The sequence below is a fragment of the Manacus vitellinus genome, unplaced genomic scaffold (genome assembly GCF_001715985.3).
Source record: "Manacus vitellinus isolate BGI_N305 unplaced genomic scaffold, ASM171598v3 scaffold_6_pilon, whole genome shotgun sequence".
Classification (NCBI taxonomy): domain Eukaryota; kingdom Metazoa; phylum Chordata; class Aves; order Passeriformes; family Pipridae; genus Manacus; species Manacus vitellinus.
This window is the reverse complement of record NW_021940750.1, coordinates 7,856,596-7,871,456: the sequence shown is the minus strand read 5'-3', so window position 1 is coordinate 7,871,456 and position 14,861 is coordinate 7,856,596. Positions and strand designations below refer to the sequence as shown.

The following is a 14,861-nucleotide window of genomic DNA, read 5'->3' as shown; positions in this document are numbered from 1 at the left end:
GCTTCTCCTCGAGGCCCTGATTTTTGGATTTAAGTGAGTAGATGTATGTCTGTCCCATACTGTGACCACAACCTCAATAAGGTCCAAAAACCTAGCAGCAGGGACCAATGCATAAAGCATTGGTAATAATAATAATAGGTAATAATGGGTAAGCAATTTATTCGCCTTTCTAAAAATGAATTATCCAGTCATCAGTCCCAGACCTGCAGTAGTACCTTTACATGGAGCTGTGCTACACAGCTATTCCAGTTTGCCCAGCACTGCAACACCATGTGCCATCACAGTAGGCTGGACATAATCAAAGAGAAACTCAAGTCTCCATTTTAAAATGTCATCCTAGTTGCAGAGAGAAGCATGAACACATTGCACCACAGCTCTTTACCATGTAAGAGTTGCATGGGTAATGAAAAGGTGCCTCCCCCTATGTTACTGAGAAAAAAAAATCTCACTGTGTTTTCATCCAGCCTTTAATTTTTAAGCACGAGATATGACCTACAAAATATCTTGGCATCCAATTACATCAAACTGCTCTAATATTCAATGAAGACATGGTGTTTGGCCTAACAAAGCAATGCCTGGTGCTGAGCACAGTTCTGCTGTTTGTCTACAGGAGGAGAGCCACTCCCCACTGGTACCCCCCAAACTAGGAGATGTTCCAGGCCTCCGTGAGCATTGACCTGTTTTCAGCAACACATGGGAAAATCCGCTTCAGGAAAATCAAAGTCCCTGAGTGGCTGGTGCCGGGGCAGTTACTGGGACTTGGCTTTTGCTGCACTGATGCGGAGGACACAGGAGGTTTCACTGCCTGGCACTTGTTTGCCTGGTGACATGGAGTTCACACACCAAAACACCTTGAGGGACCATGAGCAGATGTCAGTGGTGGATGGCCACCAGTGGGATCTGGGAGAGGCAAGAGAGATGAGGAACTGGGGGTGAGAAAGAAGGAAGAGGTGGGATCCCATCCCGCAGACAGGGAGGCGAGACCCTCAGTTACAGGGAGGCAAGGCACAGGGTGCAGAGGGGACTCGGCTGTGGGGTCTGGGGGGAGCCAAGGCTCAGGGAGAGCAGGAGGCTGGGCGGGGGGTCTGTGGAATCGGCCAGTTCGGGGAGCTGCGGGGCCGGGCCGTACGCCCCTTGCCGGGCCAGCGTGGAGAGCGGGGAGCGGAGCCGGCGCATCCCCACGCCCCGGGCTCGCCCCCGGCGACCGCGCTGCCAGGGCGGGGTCGCAGGGGTACGGGGGGCGACGGTCCGCGGCGAGCGGCGGGTGGCGGGGCGCCGGAGCGGCGCCCCGCGGCGGCGGGGCAGGGAGAGCGCGGCCGCCGAGGGGGGCGATGCGGAGCCGGAGCGGGCGGTAACCTCGCCGCGCGGCGGCGGCGAGGCATCGCCCGCGTAGGGCGGCGCGGGAGCGACGGGGGCCGCGGCCCATGGAGAGGCGAGCCCGGTCGGCGGGACGGCCGGCCCGCGCGCTGGTTCTTCCGGGCCGGGGTGCCCAGCCGCGGCGCGGCGGGCGGCGGGCAGCGCGGAGCCGGGCGAGCTCATCGGGCGGGCGCTGGATTTCAAGACCGAAGGGGCGCAGTGCTACAAGGACAAGAAATTCCGGGAGGCCATCGCAAGTACCACCGCGCCCTGCTGAGCTGAAGGCGCTGCTGCTGCTGCTGAGCCAGGCCGGCCGGCAGCGCCCTCCCGCCGCCGCCGCCGCGGCGGGGCTGAGCGAGGAGCAGCGGCAGGCGGTGGAGGCCATCGAGATCGACTGCTACAACAGCCTGGCAGGTCAGGGGGGCCGCGCGGGGGTCCCCACCTGCGCCGCGCACATCTCCCTTCCTCTCCGCAAAGCAGCGCTACTGCGCTGCTCCGCTCGCTGCACCTCCTTCCCTCCCGCTGGCTTCCATTTTCGCGTTCGCGCTCACGCCGGGCACAGCGGTGCTGCCGGCGCACGGCCGGGAGCCTCGGGCAGCGCTGGGGAGGGGGCGCACGGCCGCGCCGCTCCTGCTCTTCGGGCTCGCTCGCGGCCCCCAGCTCTTCCCCCGGGCGGCTCCATCCGCCGGCGATGAATCCCTTGCCTTCCTCCCCCGGTGGCGGTGCGTGCGTGGGGCGCTCCGGCTGTCAGAAATCGTGGCTCCTGAAGTGGCCAAGATTGCATGCTGCTATGTGCCCTCAGCCCGAGATGTCCTTCAGTCCCTTCAACCACAGCTCCGTTCTGGTGCCTGTAATTAACGGTATTATAGAGAGACAGACTCCTTCTACCACATTTGATGTAAGGAAAGGGAAGGGTTTGGGCTCTACTGCAGTAGCTCCAAATAGTTCTACTAGATATAAAAAGAATTTTTTGGCCTCTTAGCACTTAAAGCTGAAAGCAAATACAGCCCTGGCTTTTCGCTAGCTGCCAGTCACCACTGTGGTCAGTAGACGTTTGATCATCCCCTCCCTTTGCTCCCTGCCATCTGTTTAGAAGTGCTGCAGAAGATGGAGGGGACGGATGGGGGGTTTAACCACTTTGTAGTCTGATTCTGAAGTCCTTACAGAAACAGAACGCCTGTTGACTTCAAACAAGACCTGCAGGATCAGAGGTTATTTTTGGTCTGCAGCACCATATGTTTTTTTTCTTTCCAAGCCTGAAAGCATCTCTGAAACAAAAACTTGTGCCTAGGTATGCACAGGGAAAAGAGCATTCATAGTCTGGACAAGGTGCACAAAATAACAACATTAATAAAGCTCTGCTGTTTTCCAGAAGGATGAAGAGTCCCTCATTACCCTTTATATCCTTGGGCCTAAAAAATGGAAAAATCAGGACATCAGTTTTTGGCTTCCTAGACAGAGTTGGTTAGCTTTGTTTCCTGTTCTCTAGCGCTAAAAAGATGCAGAATGAAGCGAACAATTTGAAACACCAAGCCAGCATTCTCTCTTGTCTTAATGCATGCCAGTCTCTTATATTCCACATGCCTTTTGGGATGTAATGGGGAGCACAATTTAACTCCCTTTCATCATGTTTCCAAATACTCTTCCTTCAAAAGCCTATTGAAATCGCATAGAGGGAGAGGCAAGTGAGATTTCAGGGCGATATCGTAATTGCACAGCTGTAATTTTGTCTCTCTACAAATTTCTGTTCACGAGTTTTATTAAAATCCATTGTATTTGGCAAGGATCATTTAGATTGGCAGGGTTATACAAAGAACCTATAATGCTTTGAACAATATAGCTTGGTGAGTTCCTGGGCTTGAAAAGGGCTCACAGGCAATATCTCTACTAGATACAAATGAGACATGGTAAGTAGAAGGTAAATGGAGCGGGAGGGAAGGATAGAATTTGCTTCTGTGGCACTTTCTGCCGAGTACACAAGTTCCACTTGCTAGAAACGTGTCAGCTTCTGCTGACAGAGTTGTCCTGTGTAATGGTCATTGTCCAGCCCGCTTATTTACCACTTCAGGTTTTTGCAAGGAATTTTTGTCTTTGTTGGTTGTGTTTGATCTTGTCAGCAGTAGCAACTGGTGAGAGAAACGTGTTCCATCTTTAACCTAGATATGAACAGATTTTTTCCTAAATTTAACCAGTATGAACACAGGAGGAGATGAGTATAATTAACCCTGGAGTTACAAGCAGTGCCTTTCCTGGGATAACCTCACAGCAGGTCAAGCTGTCATTTTGCACAGACGGTTGTCACATGTTTTCAGTAGATGGCATGCACAGAGCAGAGAACAACGTTTGTCTTGGAAATGCATAGCTTCACGTGGGTCTGCTGGGCTGTCTGCAAGCAACTTTAAAGAAATGCCCTGCATGTTGGAGAGGGCAATGTGCAGTTAAACTGGAATTGCAGTTACTCCTAGCCTGGTTCCAGAGCTCCCATTCCAGCAGTAAGATCTGTGAATTCATGTCTGAGGTGAAGGGAAGAGGGGAGTGGAAGTTTCCCCAGAAATGTAACAATAATTAGTATACCTTTCTAATAACAACTTCAAGAGGTGCAGCAGTGGGACTTTATTTTCCAAGTATGATACAGAAGACGGCACCAGTTTCTTTACACAGTGGGCTCTAGCAGGGGCACCAACACATACTGTTAGAGTTGAAGTCAGTGTTACTTGACCTGGGGAGGAGAGGAGATGCGGGCAGTTTTGCTTTTGAGCACTGCTGGGTGTCTAGAGCTGATTCTAAAATAAATAAACCTGTATAGTGCAGAAAGCATAACAGCAGTACATATTAACTCTAGAGAAGGCAGTTTTTCACTTAGCTCTGAAGTATACCCGGTAGCATTAGCAGCTGTCATCTCACTGTCCTTATTACCAAGTTCTTTTAGCACCTCCGCTTACTCTCTAGGCTTGGCATTTGACAAGTCCACCTTGCTTTTGCACTGTCATTTTTCATGTGGCCCCCACACATCCACCTGTCAGAGATGCTTTGCATCACAACTATAGATGCACACACACACATTTACTTCTTTAGATGCAGCAAAACAGTAAGAGGAGAGCGTGAGCTACTGGTAAATATGCACGTAGGTGACAAATAGACCCAGAGGGGATTTGGGGCGATCTTATGGATGAGGGCTGGAGTTGTTTGTTTAGTTTTTTTTTAATCTGACCGATTACATGCGTAGGAACATGTGGGCAAATACTAAACTGTTATCAGTGCCTGTTATTTCCTGCAGAAGGTAAATGTAGGCACAAACATGCACAGAGACTTGTTTAGCTCCGCTTCTTCTGCAGAGCACCTTCAACAGGCAATTCTATTGTAAGGTGTGGTGGCATGGCCAGCTCTCATATTTAATCAGAGCCCCACAGTATGTGGTGTGTTTTCTAAGGTCCCCTGTTGTGGAGTTGTGTGGCACCCCCACAGCCTAAACTATTTAGCCCATTTCAAAGGATCTGCTGGGTTTTAAATTCCTGTGACTTTTTAAAATTATTATTTTAAATCAGCCTAGGATTTTCACTGCTTGCTATTGGCAGAGCTGCTCATGTTTCTTTCACTAAGCTACTAGCTAGACTTCAATTTAAGCTCCAAGAGTTTTACCTTAAAGGGACTCCACATCTGCCAGATCCAGTGCTGCTGCATTCTTACACAGGCCTGCCAATAGCCCTTCATTTTACCACAAGTCATTCTGATGAATGTCACCAGAGGCAAGAGCAGCAGCATGGTCAAGGCTCCCAGAAATTGCTAGGGTAGGCAAAGAAAAACCCTACCAGCAGCACAGAGCTTTGCGGAATGAATGCAGGCTTGTAAGGCAAACAGTCCTTTCTTTATGACTCACTGATGGTCTCTGACCTTGAGGGAGTCACTTGACCTCTTTTTGCCTCCCTCAGCCCTGTTGAAAAATAAAGAATGGGGACCACAATCTCATCCTGATGGTGCATTCAACTGAGTTTTCTCAAATTAGTGGTTTATGTTCTTTTAAGAAACAGAGGAGTCTACGAAGAATGCTTGCAGAAAAGCAAACTGGCCAAATACACCTCAGGTCTTGGTCTCCTTTCTACTCCTGCAGCATCTTTGATGTAGAAGAAGTTAAATGCTTTATGTATTGCATGCAGATGGGGATCATTTGCCAACTACAAATGCAACCATGCAACACAATGATTATTTTATTCCACCATTGCTGCCTAAAATTTTACAGGATCAAAAGGACTGTGTCTGCTTTGCAGAGAGAAACAAGTCCCAGTGATACCAAAGCAGCAAAATGCTAAGGGTAAGCATAGTTTTAAGCTTTTCTGGTGAGGGAATGTTGCAGTGTGATAAGCAAACCTTTGTTGATTTTCCTAAGCATGCAGAAATGCTAGAGCTAATCCTGGCAGGAGAAACAGAATCAGAGAGCGATCTGGGGATGATGAGTGGCGTAGGGGGATCTGGTTTTTAATCCTTCCTCTCTGCGCTAACCATTTGTATTATCTTCACCAAATCTTTCCGAAACTTCAGTTTATCCATCTGCATTTATGACCTCCTGGGAGTACTGTAAGGCTTTGCTAATTATGTGAATGTAAATCAAATGCAGCATGTTTATATTCTCATTCAGGTATCCTTAGTTTACTATAAGAGTCTTGGCGAGAGGGTACACATACCTGCAGTGTTAAAAATGTAGCCCTCTAAGATACACCTCACCCTTGATAATGAGGTTTGGCTTCCTACACTGGCAGAAACATGCACTGGTACCAGTCATATGACTATGTGAAGGTCACAGTGACAGTCACACAAAACATGGCACTTCCATCAGCATAGGAACCTTCAAGCGCCCTCGACCTGGGGTGTAGGTACTACTTCCAATTGTCACCAGTTGCATGGACTTTGGTGAGTGGTTCGACTGAGAAATTCAAGTAAAAATACTTATAATACTTAATCCAAGTAAAAATGTAACTAAACATGAGAAAAACTGGTAAAACTTTCCACTGACCACCCACTAGGACACGTCACAAGGAGTCTCTGCTAAAAGCCCATTCCAGCATATAGCCGTTAGCAAGTACAGACTCTACCAGGACACATGGTGCTGTGGGTGTTAAAGCAGTCTTGGATTGTTTTTAATGTGCTGCATCAACAACAAACACCCTCTGTAAGGATGCCATGCAGTGGGAAAGAGGGACAGCAGCAAACAGAGCAGCCGGGTGTGGTCTGCATTTTCACTGATTAGTGTGGGGGCGTTTCCGGACACTCTTGGTTTAGATATATCTGCCCAGCCCAGAATGCATGGAAACATCTTGTTTTACAGGACTGATGCAATTGTTGCTCCAGGTAGGTGCAACTGCAGCAGAGAATTAAACAGATCACTGTGTGTCATTTTTTAGTGACTGGCCTAAACTCTGACATGTATTTAAGAAAAGTGTGGGATTTCAAGCTGTTGTCATTAATTACTCTTTATAAATACTCAGTATTTACCTTTGCCCTTGTACTTACGATAGCAAAATTCTCCCTGTTCAGGGAGTTTCTTGTGCAGTGAAAGGATGGGATGGAAATACATCCAGATGCCAGGGGGGTGGGAGGGAGGAAAAGAAAGGATACCAAGCTGCCACCAAACTTGGTTGAAGTGATATATGTCTGACAGCATCTCTCTTACTGAGGTAGATGTGTTTTCCTCTGTATATGTAACTATTCATCCTAAGCCTTTTCAAAACTTGAGGCTTTGTTTTTTTGCAGCCACTTCTACCACATTTAATTCCCTTTGCATGAGGAGAAGCTTGTCCCAGCTGACCTTGTCCCCATTTTCCTGAAACAGAGTACTGAGAAGGTATAGATCCCCTGGCCAGACTGTCCAGAGGAGCTGCAGTCTTGCTAATCTGAGATCCCTCAAAGTCTAGCTACAGTTTACTATGGGAGATGAAGCAGGAAATATCAAAAATCAGAAAGCTTCTCCAAGAAAAGAGCAGTGGTTAATTTGTTTACCTAAGAGTACTTGTTGTTCTCCACCTTAAGAACACTGCTGTTTTCTCAAAGTTCTGTAGTAGCACATCCTTCCAGCTTTATTCCATCTTCTGAAATGCTGTCCTAGAGTTTCCTCCAGCAAAAGTTATCCAGAGTCACAGTGTCCTAGACCTCCGCAGGTTTTCATCAGTGCTGTGCTGAAGATGTTTCAGCTGGTTCAATAAAACCTGGTGTTAAAATCAAACCTAGGTCCCAGTCTATTGCTAAATACACTCATGAGCTCCATGGTTACCACCTTTTCTGAGAACTGGGCCACCTCTGCATGGTTCAGCAGGTGGACCATCCTTCTCTTCTTGCTGTTCACTTGGGCTGGGGCCCAGAAATTTCTAACCCAACTCCAAACCTCTTTCTCCAGCCTTTCTCCTAGAACTGCCTATCAGTTCAGCAGCACATCCCAAGTTCCTCATCAGTGTCTTCTAGCATTGCAACTGATGCTCCAAGAAGGGAGAATCATCAGAAGTTCTCACATTAGGATTTTAGGATGATAAAGGAGTTGCTGTGAGGAAAGGAACAGTAAAAGTAAACAGAATAAATAAAAGGGGAGGTCTAAACATTGCTAGTTTGTCCTTGGCATTGTGCCATCTCACAGAAAATAACATACAAAGGACTATGAAATTGAGGGAACAAAATGAAGAAAGGGAGAAAATACATAATAAACTTTTGAGACAAAATACTGGCTATTTATTTTCTTCTTTCTTCTCTCACTTCATGGGTGAGAAACTGATACAGAAGGGCAACTGTTTATTAATTTTGGTTTCAGCTTACTCAGATGACCATACCAGTGACTAATACAGAGGGTTAAAATGCTTTGAAAAAGAGTCTGTATTAACTATCATTAACTAGAAAGTTGTTACTAATGGCTGCTCAGAAATCTGTCTCTTTTTGTTCAGTTCTGAACTGCATCTTGAATGGGAAACAGTAAGCTTAGGACATTGATGGATGAATGCAGGTAAATCTTCTTGTGGTGGCATGGAGTGTTGCTATGCTGTTCCCTTTCACGAAGACTGTAGAGTCAGTGCAGTTTCTGAAAGCTTTGCTGGAATTGCTGAAGGTAGACTCACTTGTGTGAGGCTGGTAGGTCGTAGTAGCGTTCTTACACACTTGCCTAGGCAGCTGCAAATGGCATCCATTAAAAGTCCATGGATGGATCTCCAATGGGCTGGAGCAGCAAAATCAGTCTCAGTATAGACATTCAGACTTTAGGACACTGCTAGAAACAGTACTAAGACAGTTCATGGAAATGAATTAGGTACGGTCATATTTTCTCTCTGATAATCTATGGCAAAAGTGACAGCTGGGAGCAATGATCTTTAGCTGTCATAGCTTGACATTCCAGAGCTCATTTGTTACTATGCATATTCAATAGCTAATGTCACGATCTTTACTTCAAAATCCACTCCATTTTCCCCACTTTCCAAAATTCTTGACATGCCACTGCCCTGAGGCTCATAGGCTGGATAGCACTATTTGTTTCTCCTTGTCTTTGTCCTGTGTACCCAATTCTCCCACCTTATTTCTTGGCACAGGAGTTGGGGCTGCTTACACAGTCCATGCCTCTACCCTTTGAATTCTGTTACTCGCTCTCCTGGTTGCAGCACAGCTTTGTCAGATATTATGCTCTCCCACACAAAGCTTTGTCCCTTCCCAGATGCTCCCCATCTCTGCTCTGTCAGTGAGGTCCTCTCATCCCTCTGTGGGTGCTGTAACACTTGCAGGAAGGCAGTCAGTTGGTGCTGGTTACCTGTTTATGTATAACCAGGAGGAGCTCCTCTCTATGACAGTGTGCACGTGTGCAAGCATGAGACTCTGTTCTGTATATTTACATGCTTTGACATTCACCTTGATAAAATTACCAACTCTTTCAATCAGGGGCATGAATTTTAACACATGCTTGTCTTGTGTAGCCATGATCACAACTTTGCCTATACTTATCTGGAAAGCCTTAGCAAGTGTAAGTCACCACTACTGAATGGTTCTGCAACAACCTCCCAACAAGAGTTTTGGGGAAAAAAAAAATCTCATGCTGTTTGCACCTCTAAGAGTTGTGGATGTTGGCCAATAAAACCATAATTGCCTGACAAGTCCTGTGTATCAAGCTCCTGACTGTCGTGACATCTCAGTCCTGTTCACTCACATGTGCCATCAAAAAGGCAACCCTTTACACGTCCCTAGGGGCAGAGAACACCATCCTTACATTGCTGCATAAGCATTTCAGGACACAGGACACTGATTGTTGCTTGCAAGGCTACAGCACTTTTCCTTCTCCAACACATCCATGCTTGACAGGTCAAATCTCTGTCCTACTAAAGCAAATACCTTTATAGCCACTGCTCAGCATTCCTTTTCTTTCTTTAGCAGGAGCACTGCCCACTGCATTTACTTGCTGCCAGTTTAAGGGGCTGTCATGTAGATTGTTCTGCATCGATGGCAACAGCATCTCCTTTCATATCAGAGTGGCAGACAGCAAAACTCTCTTGATCCAGCCATCCATCCAGTTGCCTGGGAGCTGCTGGAAGGAAGCAGCTGGGTCAGCCAGCAAAGAGCCACCAAATTATGTTCCTCAAATTTTGATTCCAAAGCTCCTTTGATGCCCTGATTACAACTGTCATTTTCCACACCTCTGATGTTACTTTGGCCTGGCCACATCAGGGACATCTAAAGAGCTCATTTCCTACCTGATGAAACTCAAGTGAGGTACCTTGAGTATAAGTAACCTTATTCTTGCTGTAAGTCACCTTATTCCATAAAGCAAGAGGGTTCAGGGCCCTCTTGGTAGAACCTAACCAGGCAGTGGTGGAAATTCGCTACCCATCTGATGTGTCTGTGAGGCTTAGCTTAAAATGTAAAGACTGATTTCAGATCAGCCCGGTTGCATGCTGCTTATCTTTGGCCTTTTCCAACTTGAAAACTTAACTCCAGACAGCAGAGCTGTTTACTGCTACTTGAAGAAGAAGGAGAGGAGAATACAAAACAAGCAGTGGGGTATCCTTGCCCTGCATATTCCCCACTGTAGTGTATGGGAGAGGAAATTTATTCCCCGAAGCAAACTAAAAGCAGAGGAAGTGTCTGGGACTGGAAAAATTACGTCAGACTTTTAGTGCTCCCTTTGTCTATTCCTGGACCAATGTGACTAACAAACATCTACCTCCGGTGTGCTGTGTTATCCCTGCAGTCACCATATAATCCAGAAATTCAGCCTGAAATGGAAAGCATCTTTATGATATAAAGAACGATCTTTCAACCAGCTGCAGGGAAGAAGCTGAGAGAATTCACATTCCTCTGCTTTAGTTTTGCTCCCAGAGAGGGAGAGGGCAGAAAGATTTTGTTTCATCTACACTTTCAGAGAATAAATCCATGCAATGGCCATAGCCTCTCCCAAACAGAAGCTGCCCACAGAGGCATCACCCCACCCAGTTGATCTTACAGAATCCGAGGTCAGAGAATGAGAGAAGGAGTCTGTTAGGACACTCTGGAAAACCATAAGTTAACCCTAGCTATTGTTCTGCAAAGGCACTTTTTTTCTTGTGATTCAAAAGGAATCAAATCAAAATTTCTGCACCATGCCTATAGCAATGATTCTCTCATCAAACACTGTGGTGCAAAGTTAAGCCTCAACTCCTTTAGTCACCATATATTTTTAATACTAGGATAATTCAAATCCCAGATTACTATCCTCTTAAATGCTTTTCAGTGATTAATTCCTCAAGACACAGTAGTGTGTTCATGTTGCAAGGAAACCAGAGCAGCATAAGATCCTCACCTATACTGGAAATAAAAAGCAAATGGATTCATTCTCCTTTTTACATTCTCTAACAACTGTGATGGAACTCAAACTGAGACAGCTTAGGAGCTTTGCTCATGGGGTGGGGTGGTAAATTAAATTAATAGATTAATACAAAGTAATTTTTAAACCTCAGGTCTGATTAACTTGGGAGTACAGTGCCAGAAAGTATCATGGAGTTAAAGAACCTAATAAGGTTAGAAAAGAAGGCTTAGACATATAACTAATCAGAACACTCACTGCCCTATTAAATAGGATAAAAACGGTAAAGCAAATATTACATTTTCATGCTTGAGAGGCACTGCTAACTGGTTTGAATTTTTGAATAAACTTCTCAGAGATTTTCATTTCCCTGTCCATGGCCATGTCACATAAGTGACTCATTCTGTGATCCGATAGCATATTCACATCCTTTTTCTCTTTGGTTGTTTCCTCACAAATTCTTAGTAGTCCCAAACAGCACAGTCTTAAATTTTGTATTACCAAATTCCATCCCAAATGAATTTATTGCTGTGTACCAGGTCATGTAGTTCTTTTTATATCACACTGTCATCCTCATCCCTTTTGACAGTATCTTTGAACTTGACAGTCAGTAGGTCACTCTGACTTTTACATAGGGTTATTATAAAGCACTAAACAAGCTCCATTCTGAAATTAATTTCTGAGGTATTCTACTAGTGATCTCTTTGCAGACCAATATGCTTGTCAACAGAACCCATTTCAGTCTCTTTAGCCATCATATAATTCTTATACTGTATCTTCACCTTCCTTAACTTAACCAAAAAGCTACAGTCAAGACAGAGAATTCTACTGATTCAGTATAATAATTCCAGTGTTCATAGTGCCTGAAAACAGCCTCTCTATTTGAGGTGGAGGTTACCCCAAGTCAGACACATACTCCTACCTCGTTCTTCCACTGCCAACAATGCATTGCACGGACATGATTTATGAACACTTTGGGAGTGATCTGAGATCTTTACCTGAAGCACTTTGCCACAGCTTATATTAAAGAGCAGACATCTTATTAGAGTTCTGGCTTATGCTCCTGCACAGTTCAAACCCTTACTTTTTCAAGTAAATAATATACTGAATAATCCCTCTGGTCTTTAGTTTATTTGTTTTCATCCTGATTTCCAAAGGAAATTAGTCATAAGCATGTATGTTTTCTGCAGTCTGCCTGTCAGTCCCCTCTCAGTAACTTTCAAACCTGTTGGCCAACTAGATTTGATGTGTCACTGATACAAAGTTCGTATGATATAAATGGAGGACAGGGAGGAGGTAGGGACACTAGAGGGCCAACTACGTGAAAGGGTGACGCTTAAACTCCCTGTCAAAGCTCAGGCAGATGACAGCCTGGCACAGCCAGGGTTAGTTCGCTGTTGCTGACAAACCACTCTTCTCTGTAAGTTTCTTTCATGCATTTTTAAGGAAAATAAGTTTGAGACCTTTGTTTTACACCTCTCCCTCTTCAGTTATTTAGAAAACAGTTGACTTGGGCATCCTTGCCTTTTTGATTCTGTCAGTTGTTCTCCTCTCCATCCCTCCCACAGAGGCCATAAAGGTTTCTCTCTGTTTCAAAACATCATTAAAAGGGAAAGGCTTTGGGCTACACTGGACCTGGATAAAACATGTGAATTAGTAATTAATTTAATGAAGGAAATGCTCCTCCTCATTTGACATCTCCATGTTGCCAGATGATTCTTTTCAGCTAGGGAGCGTTCAAGACAAAACTAAAAGCATTTCAGTCCCTATCAATTATACATGGTACGAATATACAAAGAGGTGGCCCCAGGGCAAGCCTGCTTTCCTCCCCTTAGCAGACTCTGCAGTGGTCAGCTCTTTCATGTGTCCTGGGAGGTGAACTGTGAGCCACCACAGGGCACAGCACACAGATGTTATGCAGCCATGTCATTGTGGCTTGTAGTACAGGATAAAGTGCTAGCTTTCATCCCAGATTGAGCATGCTGCAGGAAACCAGACTTGAGGCAATCATGGCACACACAACTGTCTGTGACTTCATTTGGGAGTCTTCAAGCTGTTCCAGCTGCATTTCACAGTACTGTTGTCAGTTAATTTGAACCACTGTGAGCAAAGGATGCTTTTCTCTTCAGTAGAAAAGGCAGCTTGAAATCCACCATTTCTTCCAAAGTGCCTCCCTATTTACAGAAATTGCCTCCTTGTCTCAGATGGGTTTAAAAAAACCACCATCCTTCCATTCATCCACTTGATTTCCCTGTTTAATATGTTCTGGTGAGAATGATGGCACTTCTTGGAGTGGGACTGCTGATGAATGCCAGACACTTACTAGATGGTTGTCTGGTGTTGCTGATCACTGATAAAATTCTATGTACTTTTCTCTTGTGAAAACAACTCAAGAGACAAGATTCCTTCAGTGGATATCAATAGCAACAGGAGGCCAGAGGAGGAAAAGGTACGATGTAGAGAAGGTACCACAGTGAGAGAGTAAAGCAACACGAGGTGAGCAAAAGCAAACAGCAAAGAAGAGGCACTGGAATAAATAGCAACTGGAACAGATCCGAAGGCCAAGCATTTGTAATTGACTGGACTGGACTAGACTAGATGAGTACTGATTTTAAAAGATAAAGACAGGTCAAAGACTACTAGATAAGTCAGAGAGGAGGAAACCTCCAGGGTATTTAACCTGAGAAATCAACAATAGCAGCCTTGGCAAAAACAAACAGAAGGAACTTCCGTCTCTTCTAATGTGGCTACAGTAGGAGCTAGTATTTATAGAATCAAAATTATTTAGTAGTTAAAAGCTGACTGAAACTCTTGCTCCACCAGTGCTTTGATAGGACTTTGCTCCTACCTCTGGGAAAAAAACAAAGGCATGCATATTAGAAGATGATCTTCTTCACATGAAGATCATCTCTATGTGAAGCTCTTTAGTTTGGTAGAATAGAGATTTGCTGGTACACAGCTGAAGGCAGATTTTGGCTTCAGACAACAATTCTTGTTTGCATGACATCTAGGTTTCAACTACTGCTTTAATATTACCACAGCTAAGAATTTTCAGTAAGCCTCTGGTTTTATTTTGAAGGACCAGTAACTACAGAAAGTGTTAGGTCAAAATACCCTTTTGAAACAGAAGCTATGGGGATCAGATGAAAAGTTGGCTGAAATTCCTTGCTTCTCAAAGCTTTGGCCCTCTGAAGGAAAACTGCAGTATTGTATCACTGGATTCATGACAAAAAAAGAAGCACAAATCACCACAAACTTACCTTAAAAGTAGCTTAAGAAACATAATTTAGAAATAATGAACACTTTTAAATAACTGTGCTCTTCAAAACTACAGAATTCTGAAATATGGGGATATAAACACATAGCAAAAGCTAGCAGTCATGCCAGCTTTGACTTAAATGCTCACCTGTTCACGTGTCCTGCTAAGATGTTGGTCTGACATCCTCCAGCAGGACCTTCTGATAGGAATTCACACTAAATGGTGGCTGTCAAGGACAACTCAGGATTGTTTATGCTCTGAGTGTTACAGGACAATCAAGAATGGGACTGAAGAGTTGTCAAGAGCCTTCTATCCATACCCATGTGTGGTACAAGTGTACAGATAAGACAATATCCCAGATAACTTTTGCTTACGCTGTTCATAAACACTTGGAAATCTAGAAACCTTAACAACTTTCCCAAGCAATCTCTTTCAAAGCTTCTTTCTCTTGAC

At 45.0% G+C, this 14,861-nt stretch overlaps 1 protein-coding gene across 1 annotated transcript in view; it reads left to right on the top strand.

The window, feature by feature from the left end:
• The first annotated feature begins 650 nt into the window (after positions 1-650).
• TTC9 (tetratricopeptide repeat domain 9) overlaps positions 651-14,861 on the top strand; it is a 28,217-nt gene continuing 14,006 nt past the window's right edge. Inside the window, 4 exon segments of the mRNA XM_029964367.1 lie at positions 651-795; positions 1,494-1,607; positions 1,610-1,627; positions 1,630-1,770. Of these exon segments, the coding sequence (XP_029820227.1) occupies positions 651-795; positions 1,494-1,607; positions 1,610-1,627; positions 1,630-1,770 (418 nt within the window).